The sequence below is a fragment of the Pyxicephalus adspersus genome, chromosome 6 (genome assembly GCF_032062135.1).
Source record: "Pyxicephalus adspersus chromosome 6, UCB_Pads_2.0, whole genome shotgun sequence".
Lineage (NCBI taxonomy): Eukaryota > Metazoa > Chordata > Amphibia > Anura > Pyxicephalidae > Pyxicephalus > Pyxicephalus adspersus.
The window spans coordinates 6,355,899-6,374,476 of NC_092863.1; the positions used below are offsets into that span (position 1 = coordinate 6,355,899).

The 18,578-nt window shown below is 40.4% G+C and overlaps 2 protein-coding genes across 3 annotated transcripts in view; both read left to right on the forward strand.

Moving 5' to 3' along the window:
• Nucleotides 1–11,931, forward strand: part of STK35 (serine/threonine kinase 35) — a 15,196-nt gene extending 3,265 nt beyond the window's left edge. Inside the window, exons 2-3 of one of the 2 annotated variants that reach the window (XR_011921265.1) lie at nt 3,854–4,849; nt 8,237–11,931. Coding sequence is in view for 1 of the 2 variants with exons in the window: in XM_072414319.1 (XP_072270420.1) it covers nt 3,854–4,578 (725 nt within the window). In the remaining variant the exon portion in view is untranslated. The remainder of the gene's footprint in view (nt 1–3,853; nt 4,850–8,236) is intronic. The other variant, XM_072414319.1, reaches the window with a different exon arrangement.
• A 2,534-nt stretch (nt 11,932–14,465) lies between these two features.
• The window catches only part of FNDC11 (fibronectin type III domain containing 11), a 17,434-nt gene continuing 13,321 nt past the window's right edge, over nt 14,466–18,578 (forward strand). Inside the window, exon 1 of the mRNA XM_072414320.1 lies at nt 14,466–14,950. The gene's annotated coding sequence lies outside the window, so the exon portion shown is untranslated. The remainder of the gene's footprint in view (nt 14,951–18,578) is intronic.

An 18,578-nucleotide genomic window follows, 5' to 3' on the forward strand; every position in this document is an offset into this window, starting at 1 on the left:
ACTGTTGGGACTGTCTGTGGTGGGGATTGGCAGGGCCCTGTGTGTGTATAGTGAGCACTGTTGGGTCCGCATGTGTATGAGGACTGGCAGGGCCCATTGTGTGTATTTGATTTGGGTGGAAAGAAATTACAGGTGGGAGGCATCCCCAGTATTGTGACTTAACTCTTATTAAAGAGGAACTAAACTCACAGTTAAAACATAAACTATTCACTTACCTTCAATCCATCAGGTCGTGCTTCGTCATGCCAGTGCTCCACGTGCCGCCATCTTCTCTTCTTCTGGGTTCTTCTTACTATGTCACCTGACCCAGGCACAAGATCGGGTGATGTAGTTGGTGAAAAATTCTTGCCGATCTCACAGGTTTTGTCCCCCTATTGACGAAAAGGCTCCTGCGCATGTCTGAGGTGCTCAGGCATGCGCAGAAGGAGCACCCAAGAATCTCTGGCCATGCGTGACATAGGTATCCGGCAGGCTCTGCGCTCCCATTCATTCTCCATCGCCTGGGGGGGAGCTGGGAAAAAAACACACAGAATTTATATTTAAGATAAAACCGTTGTCTACCCTTTTATGCAAAGTGAAAATTCTGAGTTCTGGTACGCTTTAGGTAATCACCCATCATCTAGGTCAGGGGTCGCCAACCGGCTGGGCTGTAGAATATACTAGAATTGTATTAGGAATGGCTGGGGACTGCAGGCCCTGACTATATAATGCTCTGGGATTGTAGAATATATTACCACTGAAGAGGGTTGCCTGACCTGGCTATACAATGCTCACGCTTGTCCTACATACCACATTTGGGATAGTTGGCTGGGGGTTGAATGGCCTGCATATACCTGGTGCGCGGTGCCCAGGGCTGGTTTGTAATTGAAAATGCTAGATGTCTGGCTAGCTGAAGATGAGCTGCAGACTTGGCAATTCAGAAAATTAAAATGGGCAGCACAGTGGCTCAGAGGTTAGCATTCCAGAAGCGCTGGGTCCCAGGTTCAAATCTCAGCCAGGACACTATCTGCATGGAGTTTGCAGGTTCTTCCCATGTTTTTGTGGGTCTCTTCCCACATTTTGAAAACATGCAATTAGGTTAATTGGCTTCCTCTTCCCATTAGACTGTAATAATGACATGACTATAGTAGGGACGTTAGACTGAGCTCCTTTAAGGAAGTAACCCCATAATTGGTTCATGCACCTGAATGTATATGCCCTTGGAACTTGGTACATGGAACTGTATTGCCTAGCTTTTGTGGGGGGTGCTGTGAATTTCTGGTGCTGAGAATTTCTGGTGCTGCCTGCTTAGGATGAGTCAGTGGCTACAGGAAGTACGATTTGGTCAAAGATAAGTATCCAAGATAGGCTTCAGTTAAGGTGACCTGTACTGACTGTATAAACATTTCAATTGCTCTAATGGCTGCTAGCTTTTCTGGTACATTAAAGCTGATCCAAATAGTCGCCTGAGGTTGAGCTAATAGACTGGAAGCATACTATGTCTTGTTATAAGTTATGGTGAAGTTTGCTTTGCAGAACCACCGGAGGAGTTTAGAACGTGTGTAGTAGTTGCACAATTGGTGGCCATCCAATCACTGAAGAGGGTTGTAGTTTTGGAAGTCTGCCATGGGACCTGTAGTAAAGATAGCACCATCCATGGACACAGCAATGACAGGTCCTGGATCTGTAATCATGCAGGGTGGTTGCATATAGGTAGGTCTTTCACATAATTGCTAAGTATCCTGTGCATACTTGCTAATAGCAGAAGCTCACCACCCACCAGGTACACTTCCACTTTAAGTCCAATGAAAGTGTGGTTTATTGTTCCACAGAAGCTTTGCTCTAGTAGGTTAGAGGAACTAAAGTCAAAATAATAAAATCACACCTTTAATCCTGCAGGTCCTTTGATCCATCAGAAGGTTTCTTTGATCGGGTCCATTGTCGCCCCTGCATCTGTTTTCAGCCCGGTGTGGGGGGAACACCAGGTGCCGATATTTTCTTCAATCCTCTTCCTCCTTCGTACGTCACCCAATCTCGAAATGGGGTGACATAGGTGGAGGTGTAAACAGTGACATTGTCCCGGCAACCAAGACAGAGGGGTGCTGCACCTATTTTTTTTTTAAGGGGTGTGCCACTTTAAGGTTATTTTTCCCTTTCATTAAAAGGTTTAACACCCCTTTTTTTTTTTATAATGTAAAGATTTTAAGTTTGTCCTTCAAATGGCTTGGATGTGATATGGTTCATTGGGATCAAGTAGGTAAACCCATATAATTTGTCTCCATGGTGTTATTATACCGTGAATTGTGCTGAGTAATTGGTGCATTCTCATGCAGGGAAGGGTTGAAGTGTGCATGCAATAATACTTTCTGTTCAGGAAGGGATTATGTAGCTTGTGTGGCTGTTGACCTGACAGTCTTGGAGGTGATGGGTTATCCCTACAAAGCTCGGACATGCTGTTCAGATTAAGCCCTGGCTAGACGTATTTCTCCAGTCTGATCTGCTTGGTTCATCACAAGGAAAGCTTTTATCTCTTAGGGAGAACAGAGTGTCGATAATTTGTTTTCTATTCCCTAGTGGCCAATGTAGAAGCAGCAGATATGTAAACATCTCATTTTTTCCCAGAGGTAGTTTCGTTAAAAGCGTAATCATTCTACTTGTTGAAGCAGAAGGCAAATTGCCTCATTTGTTCCTTCCATGACAAATGTTGACCTTTGTTATTGACTGGCTTCTCACGTTAGTAAATTTGTGACCTCATATTATAGACTGAGGAAGTAGATGACGAGTCTTCACTAATTGGGCTCTTAGACACTATAGACCCTGGTGAGTTGGTAATCCCCAGGTTGTCGGATGCAAATAGATGTAATGACATTAAATCCCTTTAGCATTTATTAGTCTTCAAGGACTTGGTAAACTACGGATGTCCTTAAGGTAAAATTTACATGTTCTACATCTTTCAGCCCTGCTTGAACATCCAGAAAGCTTATTTCTTGAGTTCAGGAGAAACATAGAATAGCTTTTCTTCTGGTTGGTCTGTTGGATCCTAAATGTTTGCAATACTTGCGTTTGTGTGTTTATTTTTAAAATGCAGATTCTGAAAAATCCAGGCAACTCCTAACTTCCTGTATTGTTTGCAACTTGGCCTAATGGGTGAACTAGTACAGTTTTCTAGTTGAAATACAAAGCTTTTTAAACTGACATGAGAAGTGCCCAACAGTAGAAATCTATGGAACAGTTTTTTCATATTGCAAATGTGTGTGTATGTGTAAAATATATATATATATATATATATATATATATATATTAGTATTCAAATATAAAGCACGGTGCCTGAAACAGAAAAACTGCATTGATTTGAGTGTAACCCGAAAGGATAAAATGTGGCAGTCAATTCTCACGTTTGAAATGGTAGTTTACAGAAATGTCAATAAAAGTATGTGTAAATGCATCAATGGTAATGGCAAAAACTAAAATCACATGGGGTCTGTTCTAATAGCATCAATGTAAAAAAAAAAACTGTCTGTACTTGAGTATATAAGGTAATTGCATTTAGACTTAAATTAGTAATTCAGTGAACAGAAGTTGAATTGAACCTGAGCTTAATCGTTGCTTTCCAAGATGGTGGCTCAATGGCTGTGATGTGATCTTACTGTATTAAATGCTTGTTTAGTCTATGCAGGGAAACATTTGGTTTCTCCATTGTCATAAGATTTCCTGTCCTGGTTATGTGGTCAGAAGTTTGTCACTAAAGTGGGCAAACTTTTTTTGTCCAGATAATAGGTTAGAAATCCAATGTTTAAGCTTTTGATCAGCTAGCAATGAAAGCATATGTATAATCTGAAAAACAAAATTTAATTCTACTTGCCTTTGTTTGCAGGAGAACGTCTTTTTGGCTCCCCAGAAGAAGCTTGTTACCTTTGGTTTGTCATGGAATTTTGCGAAGGTGGCGATCTCAATCAGTATATCTTATCCAGACGGCCTGACCCTGCAACCAACAAAAGTTTTATGTTGCAGCTGACAAGTGCCATTGCCTTCCTGCACAAGAACCAGATAGTACATCGAGACTTAAAACCTGATAATATTCTTATTACTGAACGATCGGGCTCACCTGTACTAAAAGTAGCTGACTTTGGCCTCAGCAAAGTATGTGCTGGGCTCGCTCCACGTGGCAAGGAGACCACGGGGGAAGGAGTTAATGAGAACAGAACTGTGAATGTGAACAAGTACTGGCTGTCTTCGGCATGTGGCTCTGACTTTTACATGGCTCCGGAGGTGTGGGAAGGTCACTACACGGCTAAAGCTGACATATTTGCTCTGGGTATTATCATCTGGGCCATGATTGAACGCATCACCTTTGTGGATGCAGAGACCAAGAAGGAGCTGCTGGGAACTTATATAAAACAAGGGAGCGAGATTGTGCCTGTAGGGGAAGCGCTGCTAGAGAATCCAAAGATGGAACTTCACATCCCACAGAAACGTAGGACTTCCATGTCGGAGGGCATCCGGCAGCTGCTTAAGGACATGCTGGCCGCTAATCCTCAGGATCGGCCCGATGCGTTTGAGCTGGAGACGCGGATGGACCAAGTTACATGTGCTGCTTAAGGCATTGCTCTGGTAAGAGGCTTGAGCAGTGAGATGGTATTGGATGGCTGAGGATTTCTAACCTTGGGAAACAATCAAGCACTTATTTGTACATTAACGTAAATATTTATACCGGTTTGCTGAAGCAATGTTTCACCAATCAAACTATTTAAATAAAATGTTTTGCTTTTCATTGAGTGACACGGATTTCTATATTAGACATATGGGTGATAATGCCATATGTCTTAACCAGTGGTGGTGTCCCTCAGTGAACTTGGGAAAGAATTATATGGTCAGTACGTTACCATTTGTGTTCGTTCTTCATATTTGCACTTTTCTGTCAACATATAATCGCCTTTGTTTCTTTGTAGAGGTGACTGGGCACCTTATTAAAACGAGCTAGCGCTAGTAGATGGGTTTGCTTTACAAAGATTCCCCCAAACACTAGTTTGGTTTACCAGTCACGCTTTATATTTGTCAACTCTGAATGTTTCCAAAGTCATCTGAATGAGTTTACCAAGCCCAAGAAATGTTGACAAATGTAAAGCAAGTCATGGGGTGGTTGAACAAATTTATTTTAGGGGTAATATTTTTCAGGTAAGAGGTTAACACCAGTAGATGCCTTTATTTTTAAAGAATGAGGTGCCTGGCTACACCCCTACATTTTACATGTTAATGCATAATTAGACAATGTGCACTTAAGCACGATGGATTATCATTCATTCAGTGGCACCCCGGTGCACATAACATGCAGTTAATGAACCTGCGCAGCACAAACTTTTCAGGGCAGTATTTTTGCTCATGGATGTGATTTGATGGCTTTTTGAAAATGGTTAATTGCACAACATCGGTTCATAAAGCAGTGTGAAATCACAAACATGGGTACATTTTTTGTAGACATCTTTCCTACCACAGTAGCGGGGCTACTAGAAGCATGTGGTATGGCATGCCAAAGTAACTGTTGCTTTCAATACAAAAACTGTCCCTGCATGCTAATACATAATTTGCTGCAAAGAATTTTTTTTGGTCAGGTGCTGGGACACGTTTGGTTGACTATAGTGAAGGATTGAAGCCTTCATGTTCAGAAAGTAAGTCATTGCCACTCCTTGTAATGATGGTTAATCATGAAAGCTGAAAATGTGTTTCTTTTCATTCTAAACCTGGTAAGTGCAGGGTAAGGGAGGGCATTTGAGTTTATCAGCTTGTGTAGGTGAATGGAAAGCTGTCCTTGCCCATTGTACTATTCCTTTGGCTTTACCTCACACCTGTTTAAATATTGGTGATGTCACATGTTTCACAAATATTAGTGGGAAGTCTTGTCAGCCCTCATAGTAGAACATGTCCTTTCCTTATCAAGTTGGCTAAATCTCAGTGCTCTATAACAGCACAGAAACTAAATGTGATGTTTTCAGTAGCCTAGATTGAATTTTTTCATATCTTAAATACTCAGGCAGCTTCTTGGAGCAAACATATGCTATGAACCCTAAAGCAGATCTGTTTATAAAGTGCCCTTGGTAAGAAGCAGCATGGGGTGACTTATGCGTTTTATTTTTTTTGTACTGCAGGGTCTATACCATTGGTATTGCTTAAGGGCATTTTGACCAATCTGCTTTAAATCGGTTACTCCCAGGATTGTATCTTTCCCATTCAGCCATTGTTAAGCCCTGTTTAGAGGCGATGTGATCGTGGGTGTATAGCTTGCCCTTAAGGTGTGAGTGTCATTCTCTGCATCTTCCCATCACTAGTAAGATGAATGTTTCCAGACTGCTTGCTTATGAATTCATCTGTCCATTCATGCTTTCATAATGCAGCTTATATAACTTGCCCTGCGCCTAGGGGCTGTGGGGTGGATCGTACATCTGCTTCCTGAGAGCTGCCACCTCTGCACATTCCTCTGTACCAGTGCCCCCCCCCCCCCCCCCCCCCCCCCCCCCCCCCCCCCCCCCCCCCCCCCCCCCCTGTCCCCAGCACTGTCCTAAATCCTCACGTGTCTGTGCCAGCTTGGTTCTGCCGTGTTGCCCCTCCACACGTGCTGGGAAACCTTTTTATCTTGTCACATGTGCCAGCTTAGAAATGGGTCAGCCAGTCATTAAGGCCATTGCTGATGCTGTTACTGCATAGTGTGATGCGGATGTATTTACAGTGGAATACTTTGACCGCCACCTGGTATTTGTGATATTACAGAGGTGTAATAGTGCAGCTGATGCCTTTATATAAAGCATGCACAAGGGCTCGGGAAAATGGCTTGCTTTTTGAGAATGGAGACTTGTTTCTTTATATCAGAATGCAGAAAATAGTTCATTGAGAGTTTACAGTAACTGAGCACTGACATAGGAAACACCTAGTTAACTTATCCCCTTATTCCTTGCTTGCTTTTAATTTCCCAGAAACACCTGGGAGCATCACATGAACGTGGACCATTTTGCTATATTAATCCCAGCTGCACCTGTAAGGCAGCCAGTACTGCTGCTGTCCACATGGGCTAGTTCTGTTTTTTTTCACTTTAAATATGAACTTTCACTGTAGGGATGAACTGTTCCCAGACGCATGGATTTTAGTTATTTCCTGAGGATTCTTCCCAAATCCTCCCATTCCTTTAAAGTTTCTTGATAAATTTAAAGTACCCCTTGCTCTTTGAAATCTGAAACACTTTATCCTGTAATGTAATATGCCTGATTTGTTTACCTGTAAAATTTGCAAAATTGGATAATGTTGCCTCCCAACCATCTGTGGTGCTACCCTTGGTGTATAAGGGTAAAATGTATTCAGTACACCTATGCAATAGACCTCCCTAAAGTGTACCCCCTAAATACTGCCTATATATAGGAACTGCTGTCAGAAATCCAGTGAGCTAACTTCCTGTGGTAAGTTAAATGATCAGATGAAACCCAAAGCAGTGTTGTCAGCAATGATCGCTCTCCCTGAGGTAAAGAATGACTGATTGCTATAACATATACGTGGCTATGTAGTCCTGCAGGGAATAAATCATTCAGGAATTTCTTGCAGGGTGAATAGATTTCTGTAGTGTTGAAAATGAGTATATCCACAGTTAGGAAATCTATTTTATATGTACATTGCTGCTGAATTCGGGCAATTTTTTAATGAGGAACAGTAGCTTTGTGTGGGCTGCTTTAATTATAAAGCTAATAAAAATTACCTGTGCTGTGATGTATTTTAATCCATTGCCTTGGTTTTTGGATAGTGTTGAGGTAATATGGTTATTCCTTTTTATTGATATTCCTGTTAGCCTTGTTCTGGCGACCACTATCACTGAATGGAAACAATGAGAGAACACAGAATAAGAACAAAAAAATTTAAAGCAGCCTTTTAAGTTATCGTGGTCAATGGTGGACCTTCTATTGGTCTGCAATACAGTAATAATACCCCACCCGATGGCACACATATGGGGATAAGATATTTTTACCAACTTCTACCCTAGGTGCTTTTGTCTTCAGATATGCTTTAATTTTTATCGGCTAAACATTGCAACACACGTTTTATACATATTGTGGTTCTATGATATTTAATGTCAGGGTTCTGATAAGGGTCCACCATGGCTTTATACATTGTGTGGCCATCTAATCAGCATAGGATACTGCGGCTTAGAATTTTTTACAGGACTTTATCTGCAGGTTTTCTGCACACATTTCCAGTCTAATACTTTTTATTTTTATTACAGGTTTAAAGTGAAATCAAGGCTTTGTGCTGTCTTTCCAGGACCTGGACCCACCGCTGCTCCTCCCTCTGCCTGCACGCTTGTGGATTTTTGTGACTAGATTTGAAAAATGTGCTAGAATAAAAAATGGAGCCTGATTTCATCATTCTTGACTTTGGTGCTAGTCACCCATCATTACCTTCTATGGGAATGCTCTACCTTTTTGGGCGTCACAGACAAATAGCTGTTAAGTCCATGCGCACTATAGTGCTGGGGATTCCTTTATAAAGCCACATTTTAGGGTTATTTAAAATGGGTCAATTGATCTCTTCCGCTGCTGGTAGCTTGAATCTGATTTAGGCTGCTTTAATGGGTTATTGTAGAGCTTTTTGCTGTGGCATACTCAAGTGCAGCTTATTTTGTTTTTGGGGTTAGGGGGGCTTTTTTGTGCCTGCACATGGCCCCATAATAAGACCTCTCCTTATAAACCTCCACTTTTAGGTTGGAAGCTTGTTATATGGAAACCTCGTCTCAAATGGGTTCTATTGACCCGTCGGTGTCTTTCACCCGCAGTCCTTGTCTGCTTTCTACATGCTATTCACCTGCAGGTCAATACACAGGTTACTTGGACTCCATGGATATTTAGCATTGTCTCCCGCACTTAAAATGTCTCAGGGATGTTAGATACTAGAGGGTAGTTGGACCCCTGCTCAGTTGCTGTTGCACTCCTTTCCTGTGCCTCCTCACTGCATCTTTTATGTCTGCATGTACAAAGACGGCTAATCTTTTGTTCTACCGAAGTGCCTACCTAAAGCCAGGAATCAGTTAACCTACAAATGCAGTAGGTTAAACCAACGAGTCCAAGCGTTATTTGGAATGGGAGCTTGCACTCGCTATCACTACTTTGTATGGAACACTGTGCCTTATTTTATTGCTTCCAGCCTCCACCAAGCCCTGTCACACAAATAACCTCCCTTTCCTTTATTGTATGGGCTGCAGACTGCTTGCGTTTAAGGATGCCAATGAGTTTGTAATCAGGAGGTTGGTTTTGAGTCTATGCACAAATGTGAGGGAAAACTTTTAGGTGAACTGTAAATACCATAGGTGTACAGTATAATTAGTGCAGAAAACTTTGAAACCTGGAGTGTCTTAATATGCAAATGGAGTTTTCTGGAATAGTGCTAATCTCCACACCTAAATGTTGAAGAGGTCTCCGATATTGGACCAATAGTAATGGGGTGTTAGTTTGGCTTTCGAGGCTGGAGTGACAGAGCTTTACTTTGACTACCAATGCATATGTTTTGTATCTTAAGTGCTCCTGGGCTTAGGGTTCCAAAGGCAGTTGACAAAGAACAAACTTAATCATGGATGAGTTTAGTTGCGTTTTAGCTTAGGACATTAAAGTGAATGATTTTGTGGATTGTTGCTTTAGCTGTTTAGGTATACTTTATGGGGGAGCCCTCCTAACAAAACTTTAAGCTCTGCTACCCCAGGTTGGCCTTCTGCAGTAGAGGTTGAGTAGTTCAGAAAAGTTGATTTGATGGTGGGTTATTTTAAATCGCTGCCCTCAATGACCAAAGTGGTGTTTTTGTTTTGTTTTTTTTATAGTTGCAATGAATGCAACAGGCAGCGATTGCTTGCCTTCCCTCAATAGAATGGTTGTCTGATATTAATGTGCACAAATACAGAATGAATTCTGTAAGGCTTGGTAACTCAAAAAGTAAGTTAAGTGCATATGCAAAACCGGGAAGTAATACACAGAATCCTCAATTTAACATGGGGACGATTCCCTACAGCTTGACAATGGGCTGTTTGCTAAAACTATCTACTGAACATCCATCTGCCTGTTTATGGTCAATTATAAATGCAAAATAATTTGGGTTGTTGGACAGTCTGAAGATTCTTTAACAAGCAGCACTGAACTGGCAGTCCTTGGGGAAATAAGTTTGAGAATATTAGATAGCAGTTATGTTTCTACGGCAAGTACTTAAATTTCTGTGCCCAGCCCATTGATTTTGGCAACTCTGCCCCATGCTGTTGGTATGTCCTAGAGCATTCCTGGTGTTCCCCTTTCACACAATTGATCAGGAAGTGACTTTGTTGCTGAAATAAAAGCCATTCTGCAATAACTTTTAGTTTTCAAGCTAACTTTTTGCACTAAACAATATGCGTAAATTCTTTAAGGTGTTGGTATAGGTTCCTTTGAGCTCTGTAATTTGTTCTTGCCCCCATTTTACTTATTTGCTGATGAGTAGAACGTTGAACCCAATAGGAATTATACAACTGACACTCTGACGTGTTAACAGCATTGCCCAGTGCTTTTCAAGAGCATAGAACTTGGCACTTGTTTGAAACGAAGTACAGAGTTGTTGCTTTTACAAAGTGGCTTGGCTCTTTCAGGTACCTGGGTCACTTGGCTAGCAACGCTACCCATTGCTTAGAAAACGGCTGACCTTTTAAGCCTCCATTAATTTTTGACTTCTAAGATTCAAGTCTCTAAGCAGATAAGACTAGAATATTGTCGGGTTCTTTAAGCAATTTTAGTATGGGACACCTGTATTCATGGTTTAGACACGATTTCAACTCCTTTTACAGCATTGCTGTGGGATGTACTTTGCAGAGTTGGCGATCTGTGGGGCATCTACCTTTGCAATGCTCAGGAAGCTCTGCTAGTTGGTGGAGCATATTGTAAATGGTGGATTTCTGACCATGCCAACTACAACAGTAAAGAACAGCTTAGACAATGGAATATCTTACTCTTGTGTTCTGTTCCAAGCTTCCTTTTTAAACGTTGCATAAACAGCTAAAGAATATGAAGGTTGAATGCAGGTGGAAGTAGTAACCCCTTATCATGAAACCATGGTTTAAAAAACATGGTAAGGGGGGCTGAAATGTTTTTTGGAGACAATGCTGTATTGGATATGTGTGCTAAAGAATGGACATGAGTGCTAAAGAATTGATATTGGTTATTCAGTTGTTACTCCTCATATGAGCAGCAGTTACTTTTTTGCCTGCAGGATTTGCTTGACCAAATGTTTAGGTTTCCTGTCACCTGACTAGTGCTTTTGAGGCATATGTATAGCATTGCCCCCATGGATGGTAAATTTCAATCCTTGTATACTGTAACTAGTTTCCTTCAATTTACTTTTACAAACCCAATGCAACCTTAACTTCAAAGCTTTAATTTGGAGTTTTGTTGCCCTTGCATATGCTCTGTTCCTGCAGCCTTTTTAGTTTTATAAATTGGGTGTGAGTGGTTGGTTGATAAAGCAGAACCATTTTGGAAAATTTAAGTTAAAATAAGTCATTTGAAGATTTCTTTAAGTACATTTTGGGATTGTCTGGCAAAAGCAATGTGTTGTGGGGTGACCTGAACATTAACCCTTTTTTCTGCAGGATTTGAGTAAAGGGCCCTTGTACATCCAGCCCTAGTAAGCATGATATGAACATTCCTTAATGCTGCTGTCTTGTGCTATATCAGATTCCACAATCTTCACCAGGCTCCCCAGCAGTACTCTCCCTGGTGGGCAGGGCCCCTGTCCCCATTACCTTGTTTTGCACATTTGCTGGTGACAGGACCTTTAGAATTTTTTTGTTTACAATGTTCTATTTATGTTTCTTTTACACTGTATCTTTCCCTATGTTTGATTGGTATTTTTGTTAATATAAGAGGTATGTTTTTTTTCTTTTGTGGATCTAAAATAAAAGGATGTTCAAAATGTCTTTGTCAACGTGCATTTTTCTGTGCAGATAACTAATGGTATTTGTATGAAGATGTTGTATCTAAATTTTCAGGTGCCTGTGAGGCTACGGCCAGCTGTGGAGTTTTGTTTCTTTTACTCTGTTGCGTTGCACATCAGTTTCCTTCATAGAATCGAGAAATCCAAACATGGAGACCAGTGGCCCATAGCAGTTGCAAATGGACTGTAGACACCACTTTTGTGCTATCCCTTTAACTAGCTTCTAATATGTCCCTACTGTGTGCATGATCTGTGTCCTGCGGCTAGTCTGATTAGTTCTGACACCAAACTAAGCTCAATTACTTAAGCCTGACTGCTTCTGAATTAAACCTGTCAGGTCCTGTGTCTTGAATAATGTTCCCAGGCTTCATGAACACCTGTGTATCCACCTAAGCTTGTACTTCTGCTGCTTGTAAGGTGACGTGCAAATTAAAACAACCTGACCACCAACTTTGTGATGCCATCAATGCCGCCAGATCTTTCTAGTGTTGGCAGTTTCCAGGGCATGGTTGGAGCCCAAAACTCAGCCTGGTTCTCATTCATGTTAGTTTGTATAGTCAGCAGACAGTGGCTATTGATAAAAGAACACAATACGAAGGGTCTGGCTGCATTATTAGCAAGTGCTGAGGTAGAGGAAACTTGCTTTTGTCTAGCAAGAGGTGAGGTTTAACAATACACTCAAAATATTTGTGTGGGACTAGGCAGCATCCCAACCACATGGCCTCCTGGTGTAAGGAAAACACTATTGTGCTTTCTTAGAGTTTGAAGTTCAATTTTCTAATTTCCATTTTGCATTTGGTTTCCTAAGGCTATACTAATTGTTGTGAAGCCATCCTGATCTCTTCACACAGTGCATTCACCAAAGTTCTAGCTCAGTCACACAGGTTGGTGAGAGGATTAGAAATGCTTTCTTTACTATAATGGTTGCTGTTGTTTTTCTGTAAAAAGGTAATGACAAGACTGTAGTAACATAGGCAAATAACTACGTGTATTAAAGGGCAGCTTCCACCCTTATTACTGCTATCTGGGCCTCCTGGTCTTGTTGAAAAGTTTCCTTCGACAAAAAAAATAACTTTCCTTCCCTATTAAACTGAAACAAGCTTATGTTAAAAAGCAATTGTTCAAAGCCGTAACCCTAAGAGCAAACTTATTCAGTGGGTCATCTCGCTGCATCTTCCTACTCATGAGGGATAAGAACATTTAGGCCAGGCCACTGACACTGCTGATAAAGTTTTAAGGAGAAGATGATCCTAATCCTACCTCACTTTGTTTGGTGGTGCTACAACCCCCCCTTCGTATATATGCTAACACATGTTCAAACTACGCTATTATTGTGTTTCATTGTTCAGTCTGACAAAATGTTCTCCATCTGTCCCCTGAGGAAGCCTATTGGGGAAACGCATTGGGTTACAAGACATTGTTCTGCTATAGATATAACTCTAGTTAACTGGTCTGTTATCCAATTAAATTTAATGGGAAAGACCAAAGGATAAACATTTTTTCTGTCCATGTGCTACCCATCAAATAGTACACAATCTTGTAATGGGGCTTTCACAAAATAATTCATAATGCTAAAGCCTTAAAAACATGTTTTTGATTGCATGGGCCAATGGGCTTTTGGACGTAGCTCTAATGTTAGTACAATATCCATGTCAAAATAGATGGAACATTTACTGGTAAAACATTTAATCTTTTGCAAAGCATTCAGTGTTAGTATTCACCCCTTTAGTTTCAAATATGCTTATCTGGCCTCAAATCTATCATTTGCACAGGACACATCCTTATAGCCACATCCTTGTGGCTATAAATTTATGCTGCTTCTAGAATGTCCAATATTACGGTAGCTGCCCAGGTCTCCTGTGTGTACAACCAATCACGATGCACAATGTGTAAAGTTTTCTAATGGGTAAGAAGTTTAATTTGTATTTGCGCTCTAGTGTCCAGAAATGGTGGAAATCTGTAACAGGCTATATAATGACTGCACAAACTGTAATAACACTGAATAAACACTGAACCAATAAACCTTTCTCATGCAGTGTACTGCATCACTTTTATATATTGCTGGAATGTCCTTATAATGTATTGTGCATTACCCTGATGAATGGCAAAGCACAAATGTGAATGGGCCCTATTAGGAGATGTTAAGTATAGCCTAATGACGTCTGATTTATTAAGACCAATTAACCATTGGAACCAAACTTTAATGTTTTTAGAAGCCTCCATATAAACAAGGTCTAAGTTTTTCTTCCTATCACAGCTTAATTTGCTATTGCTAGCTTACCATCTGTCATTCCAACCCTCTTTCCTCAGTAACAGGTAATTGTGGCACCACACATCTCTATTCATTGCACTTTTACCAGCTTTTGTTGTGTGCTGCTCTGCTATATTGATTAGATTAATGCAGAGTTTCTATAATTTTTTTTTTCTTGATACAATAGCACCTCGCTTATCTGGCACCCACAGGGAATGGTTGATTTCGTATTAGTGTAGTTTCCAGTTAACTGAGGTTTCTCAGCCATTTAGCACTAGACGAATGGGGAGACTTGTCCCCATTCACCTCTAGTGCTGAATGGCTGAGAAAAGGAAAACCCTAGGGTGCTTGAGCCGTCATTAGGATTTCCATTTTCTCAGCCAATCACAAAGTAGAACTCTGCTCTCCTGATTGCTCCCACAGCCCTGCAGGAGTGGTGTTATGTGTTTTTGGATGCAGAACACATGCCACAGATCCTCTAGGGCTGCAGATGCTCTTGGGTGCCGGTTATGAGTTCTGGATAACAGGGGTCCTACTGTAGTATAATTCACTGAATTTGTTTATATTCTAAGGGTTCATTACATTTTGTTAGCACATTTACAAATTAGTTTGGTTACTCTGGAGGCAATTGCTGCCAGACAACCTGCTGACCTGACCTAGCACTGAAACGTAGACCATGTGAGCAATAGTCAGTTAAGATTTCAACTGCCAGACTGGATGAGCTTTGCAACATGGAGATTGTTCCTGGTAAGTTTTTCATTAGACAAAAATGAGGTAAATTGCTTATATTTTCCAATGTAATTAATGAATGATAGAAATGTAAATATCAGAGCTTTCCTACCTTGCTGGGTAATCCTTTCCTACAGGTATATTCCTGAGAATGCTGGAGTAAAAGCCTTTTTTCTGCAAATCTTGATAATGCAACCACCCTGCAATATTATAGGCCCAGTTTGTTGTATTAAATGTGTTAAATTGCTATGGTTTGCTAAATACACAATAAATGTGCTTTTGCTGCCTTATGCACCCATTACAAGTGTGCGTTATTTGGGTTCAGTGTTGACCAGCCTTGTTTGCATGACAAGTTTTGCGTTTCCAATCAATGAAAATGTGAAAATTGTTTGATGGGGTTCACCAGGGTCCTATTAACTTACAGTTGGATCTTCTATCATCATTTTAGATTGTTGCCCATTGACAAGAACAAAGCTCATCAACCTAGAAATCCATGTTTTCTGCAAGTACAAAGAGAAATGGTTATCCAGCTCAAATCTAGTGCGTTTGTAACTTCCTGTTCACTTTAAAGCAGTGTTTATCAGCCTGGTCCAGTTCACGCTGGAGATCTGCTGCAAATCTCTGCTTGTGTTACATAGATAAGAGAAGAAGTGTTTTGGCGGAATCAGGCGTGAGCAGGCTGGGGTGGCAATGTTGTCTCCTGGATTTTGTTATCATCCTAGGGCAGGAAGTGGTACAGGCCGAAGACCAAATGAAAGAAAAAAAAAATAGAAAGGTTTTGGGTATTTCATTTTCATTTAACAAATATCTGCTAAACAAGGGGCTTCCAAAGAATGCAATCATTTATCTAAATTCCATATTAAGAATTTCTGCTGCCTAAAATGCAGCTTTAATAAAAGTTAGATTTAATAACCGAGGGATTCTCACTGCTAACAGCATCTCTATGTGCTGTTTGCTGTAAAGTAATTCCTAGATCTATACTCTGTTTAATTCTGCAAAGATTCAATTCACAATGACTGTGCAAAGTCATCTGACATTTAGGGGGTAAAGCTGGTCAAACATTATTCACTGTTTAAAATTAAAGTCCATAAAGAAATTTGAATTCCATGGTAATCTTTTAGGCTTGTGCACTACTGAATCACATTTTATCAAACATTGATTGGTAATGCCCATTGTTTTGTTGTCTGGGTGGTTAATTGACAGCCACTTAGCTTTGTACATAGTATTCTGATTGATATTCAACCATCCTTTCTGCTGCAATCTGATAAATATCTCATGGTGCATGGCAGCAGTACAGGTAAAGCGAAAGATATCAATCTTTGAATTGATCCTACTAGTATTTTACAGTGTAGAAGGTTTGCAGGGGAAAGCTCTCTAGCTATCTTCCTGCAAACCTTGTTTGTTCCTAGGCATGATCTCATGCCTGAAATTGATGCAAGATTTCATCCTGCATCAGTTGCAACACAATTGGCTGAATCCTAAATTCCACACAAGTTCAGCAAACTTTGGACTGTTTCCTTATGATATTGAGGATATTCCACTTCGAAGAAGTGGAAATTGATTGGAGTTGGAGTTGTCTGGAGTTGCTATTCAATTGAATTGGTTTTGAGGAACCAAGCCTTCACACATGAACTACTAATTGACTGAAAGCACCATTCATTTGGTGTTGCAGTGGTTTATTTTGGGTTCACTGCAATTGTATCAATGTTTAAAACAAGGAGACTAGTTTAATATATGAGAGAGGGGTTGCAGTAAAAGAGCCTGGTTCAAAAAGTTAATATGCCAGGCTAAGAATTTCTACATTTATAAAGTGTTGAGCCAAATAAGATTTAGGAATTCTACATATTTAAAAATAAATATCTTTTTAATATAAGCCATACATGCGTTTGCTAACAATGCCGAAATAAATTTCATATTGTGTTGATGCCAATTTGATTTCAGATTGTGCCAATCTATGCCCTGTGTCTCTCTAATTCAGCCTGAACCCTCAGTGAGGACACATTACACTGACTGAGATTTGCATTTGGTGTTGTCATAGGGGGAGAACACTGAAGAGATGTTTTGATCTTTTTTTAATTCCCTAATGGGACCGAGCTCCGCTTTGGCACGTTTTCAGGTACTGTCTGTCCTGTGCAGTCTCTGGAAGGGATAAAGCCCAAATGTGCAGCCACCATAAAGACTGTGCAAACTGGCAGACCTGGCCTCACATGGCACACTGACCCACATACATTCCTAAATATAAACCATGCACAGTCTGTCACATAGCCCTGGCATGCTGACCTACTTAACAATTCTGCAATAACTTTGCTGCTGTCTGCTGGTCAGAAAACAGAATGCCATGCAATGCATTAATACATTCTTGTTTTTATGACAAAACTTTCTAAAACGCAAATGTCCCCTGGTAGGGTGGGGTAACAACGATTAGATTGGAATGCTATTATTGACTTAGGGGTTGGATAACTGCACTCCATGCATGAGGAATAAATCATCCTGTGTCTCCAAAAAAAGATGATAAACATTAAAAATAATATACAGGATTTATATACTGCCAACACATTGCACATTGCTTGTACATTAAATAGGGGTTATAAATGACAGACAGATACAGATAGTGACACAGGAGAAGAGGACCCTGCCCCGAAAAGCTTACAAGTGGTGGTGTGCAAGTTTGTAGGAGTTCTATCATTGTTGCGGAGGTGGGTACCGCAGATCTCACTTCATCTAAAGAAATGTAAATCAATTGGCAGACTGTGTCTTGATTTTAGCCTCACGGTCTTGGCCAAACCACTACAACTCTCTAAAATGTCTCGGCAGATAGGCCAGTGTTCACAGTTTCAATTTTTTACTAGTTAATGCCTTATATTTCTGAAATAAGAGAAAGAAAACAACTGGATTTTGCTATATAAATGCTTTATATTCCAAAAAGTCATAATGAATCTTTTTGGGATAAGGAGAAGTCACAGCTCACAGGATAGGAGCTTTGGTTCGCAGGAAGGAAAGTTAGGAGTTCTAACCCAGCTGAGATAAAAAGTATCTGGTCATTCCACTGTCCCTGTGGTAGATTTTATTGTAGTTGGCGAATAGCTTAAATTCTCTAAATAGAAGAATAAATTACTGGTGCTTTGCTGGCAAGATATAGCTCAGAGGGTAAGTACGCTGTCTATTGTACATCAAAAATTGCAAAGCCGTAGTTCTAAGCATTGTGACCACAGACAAGTCCCCTCATCTCTTATGTGTTGCAGCAATTTGTTGTGTTTTTTTTTTAATTCCCTATATTTTAGAAATAGGAGAATGAATAGGAGTGTGAGAGGAGGTAATAGCTCAGAAGTTAGGATCGCTGACTTAGTTGAGCAAAACTAAGATTGCAAGAGTTCTAATCCTGTGTTAAACATTGTGGCTATATCACATCTCAGCCATACCAGCAAATAATGCTCTGCTTTAGTGTAGTTTTTCTAGAAATAGGAGGATGAATGGTGGTGTCCTTGTGGGAAGGTTGTAGCTCAGAAGTTAACTGCACTCACTTTGTTGAAAAAAAAAAACCATGGGTTCTTATCCATCTAAAATAGTATACTTCTCCATGTGTTTTTTGTAAATAGCAAAAAACCTTATATTATAGAAATAGGGAAATGAATGCCAATTTCTCCAG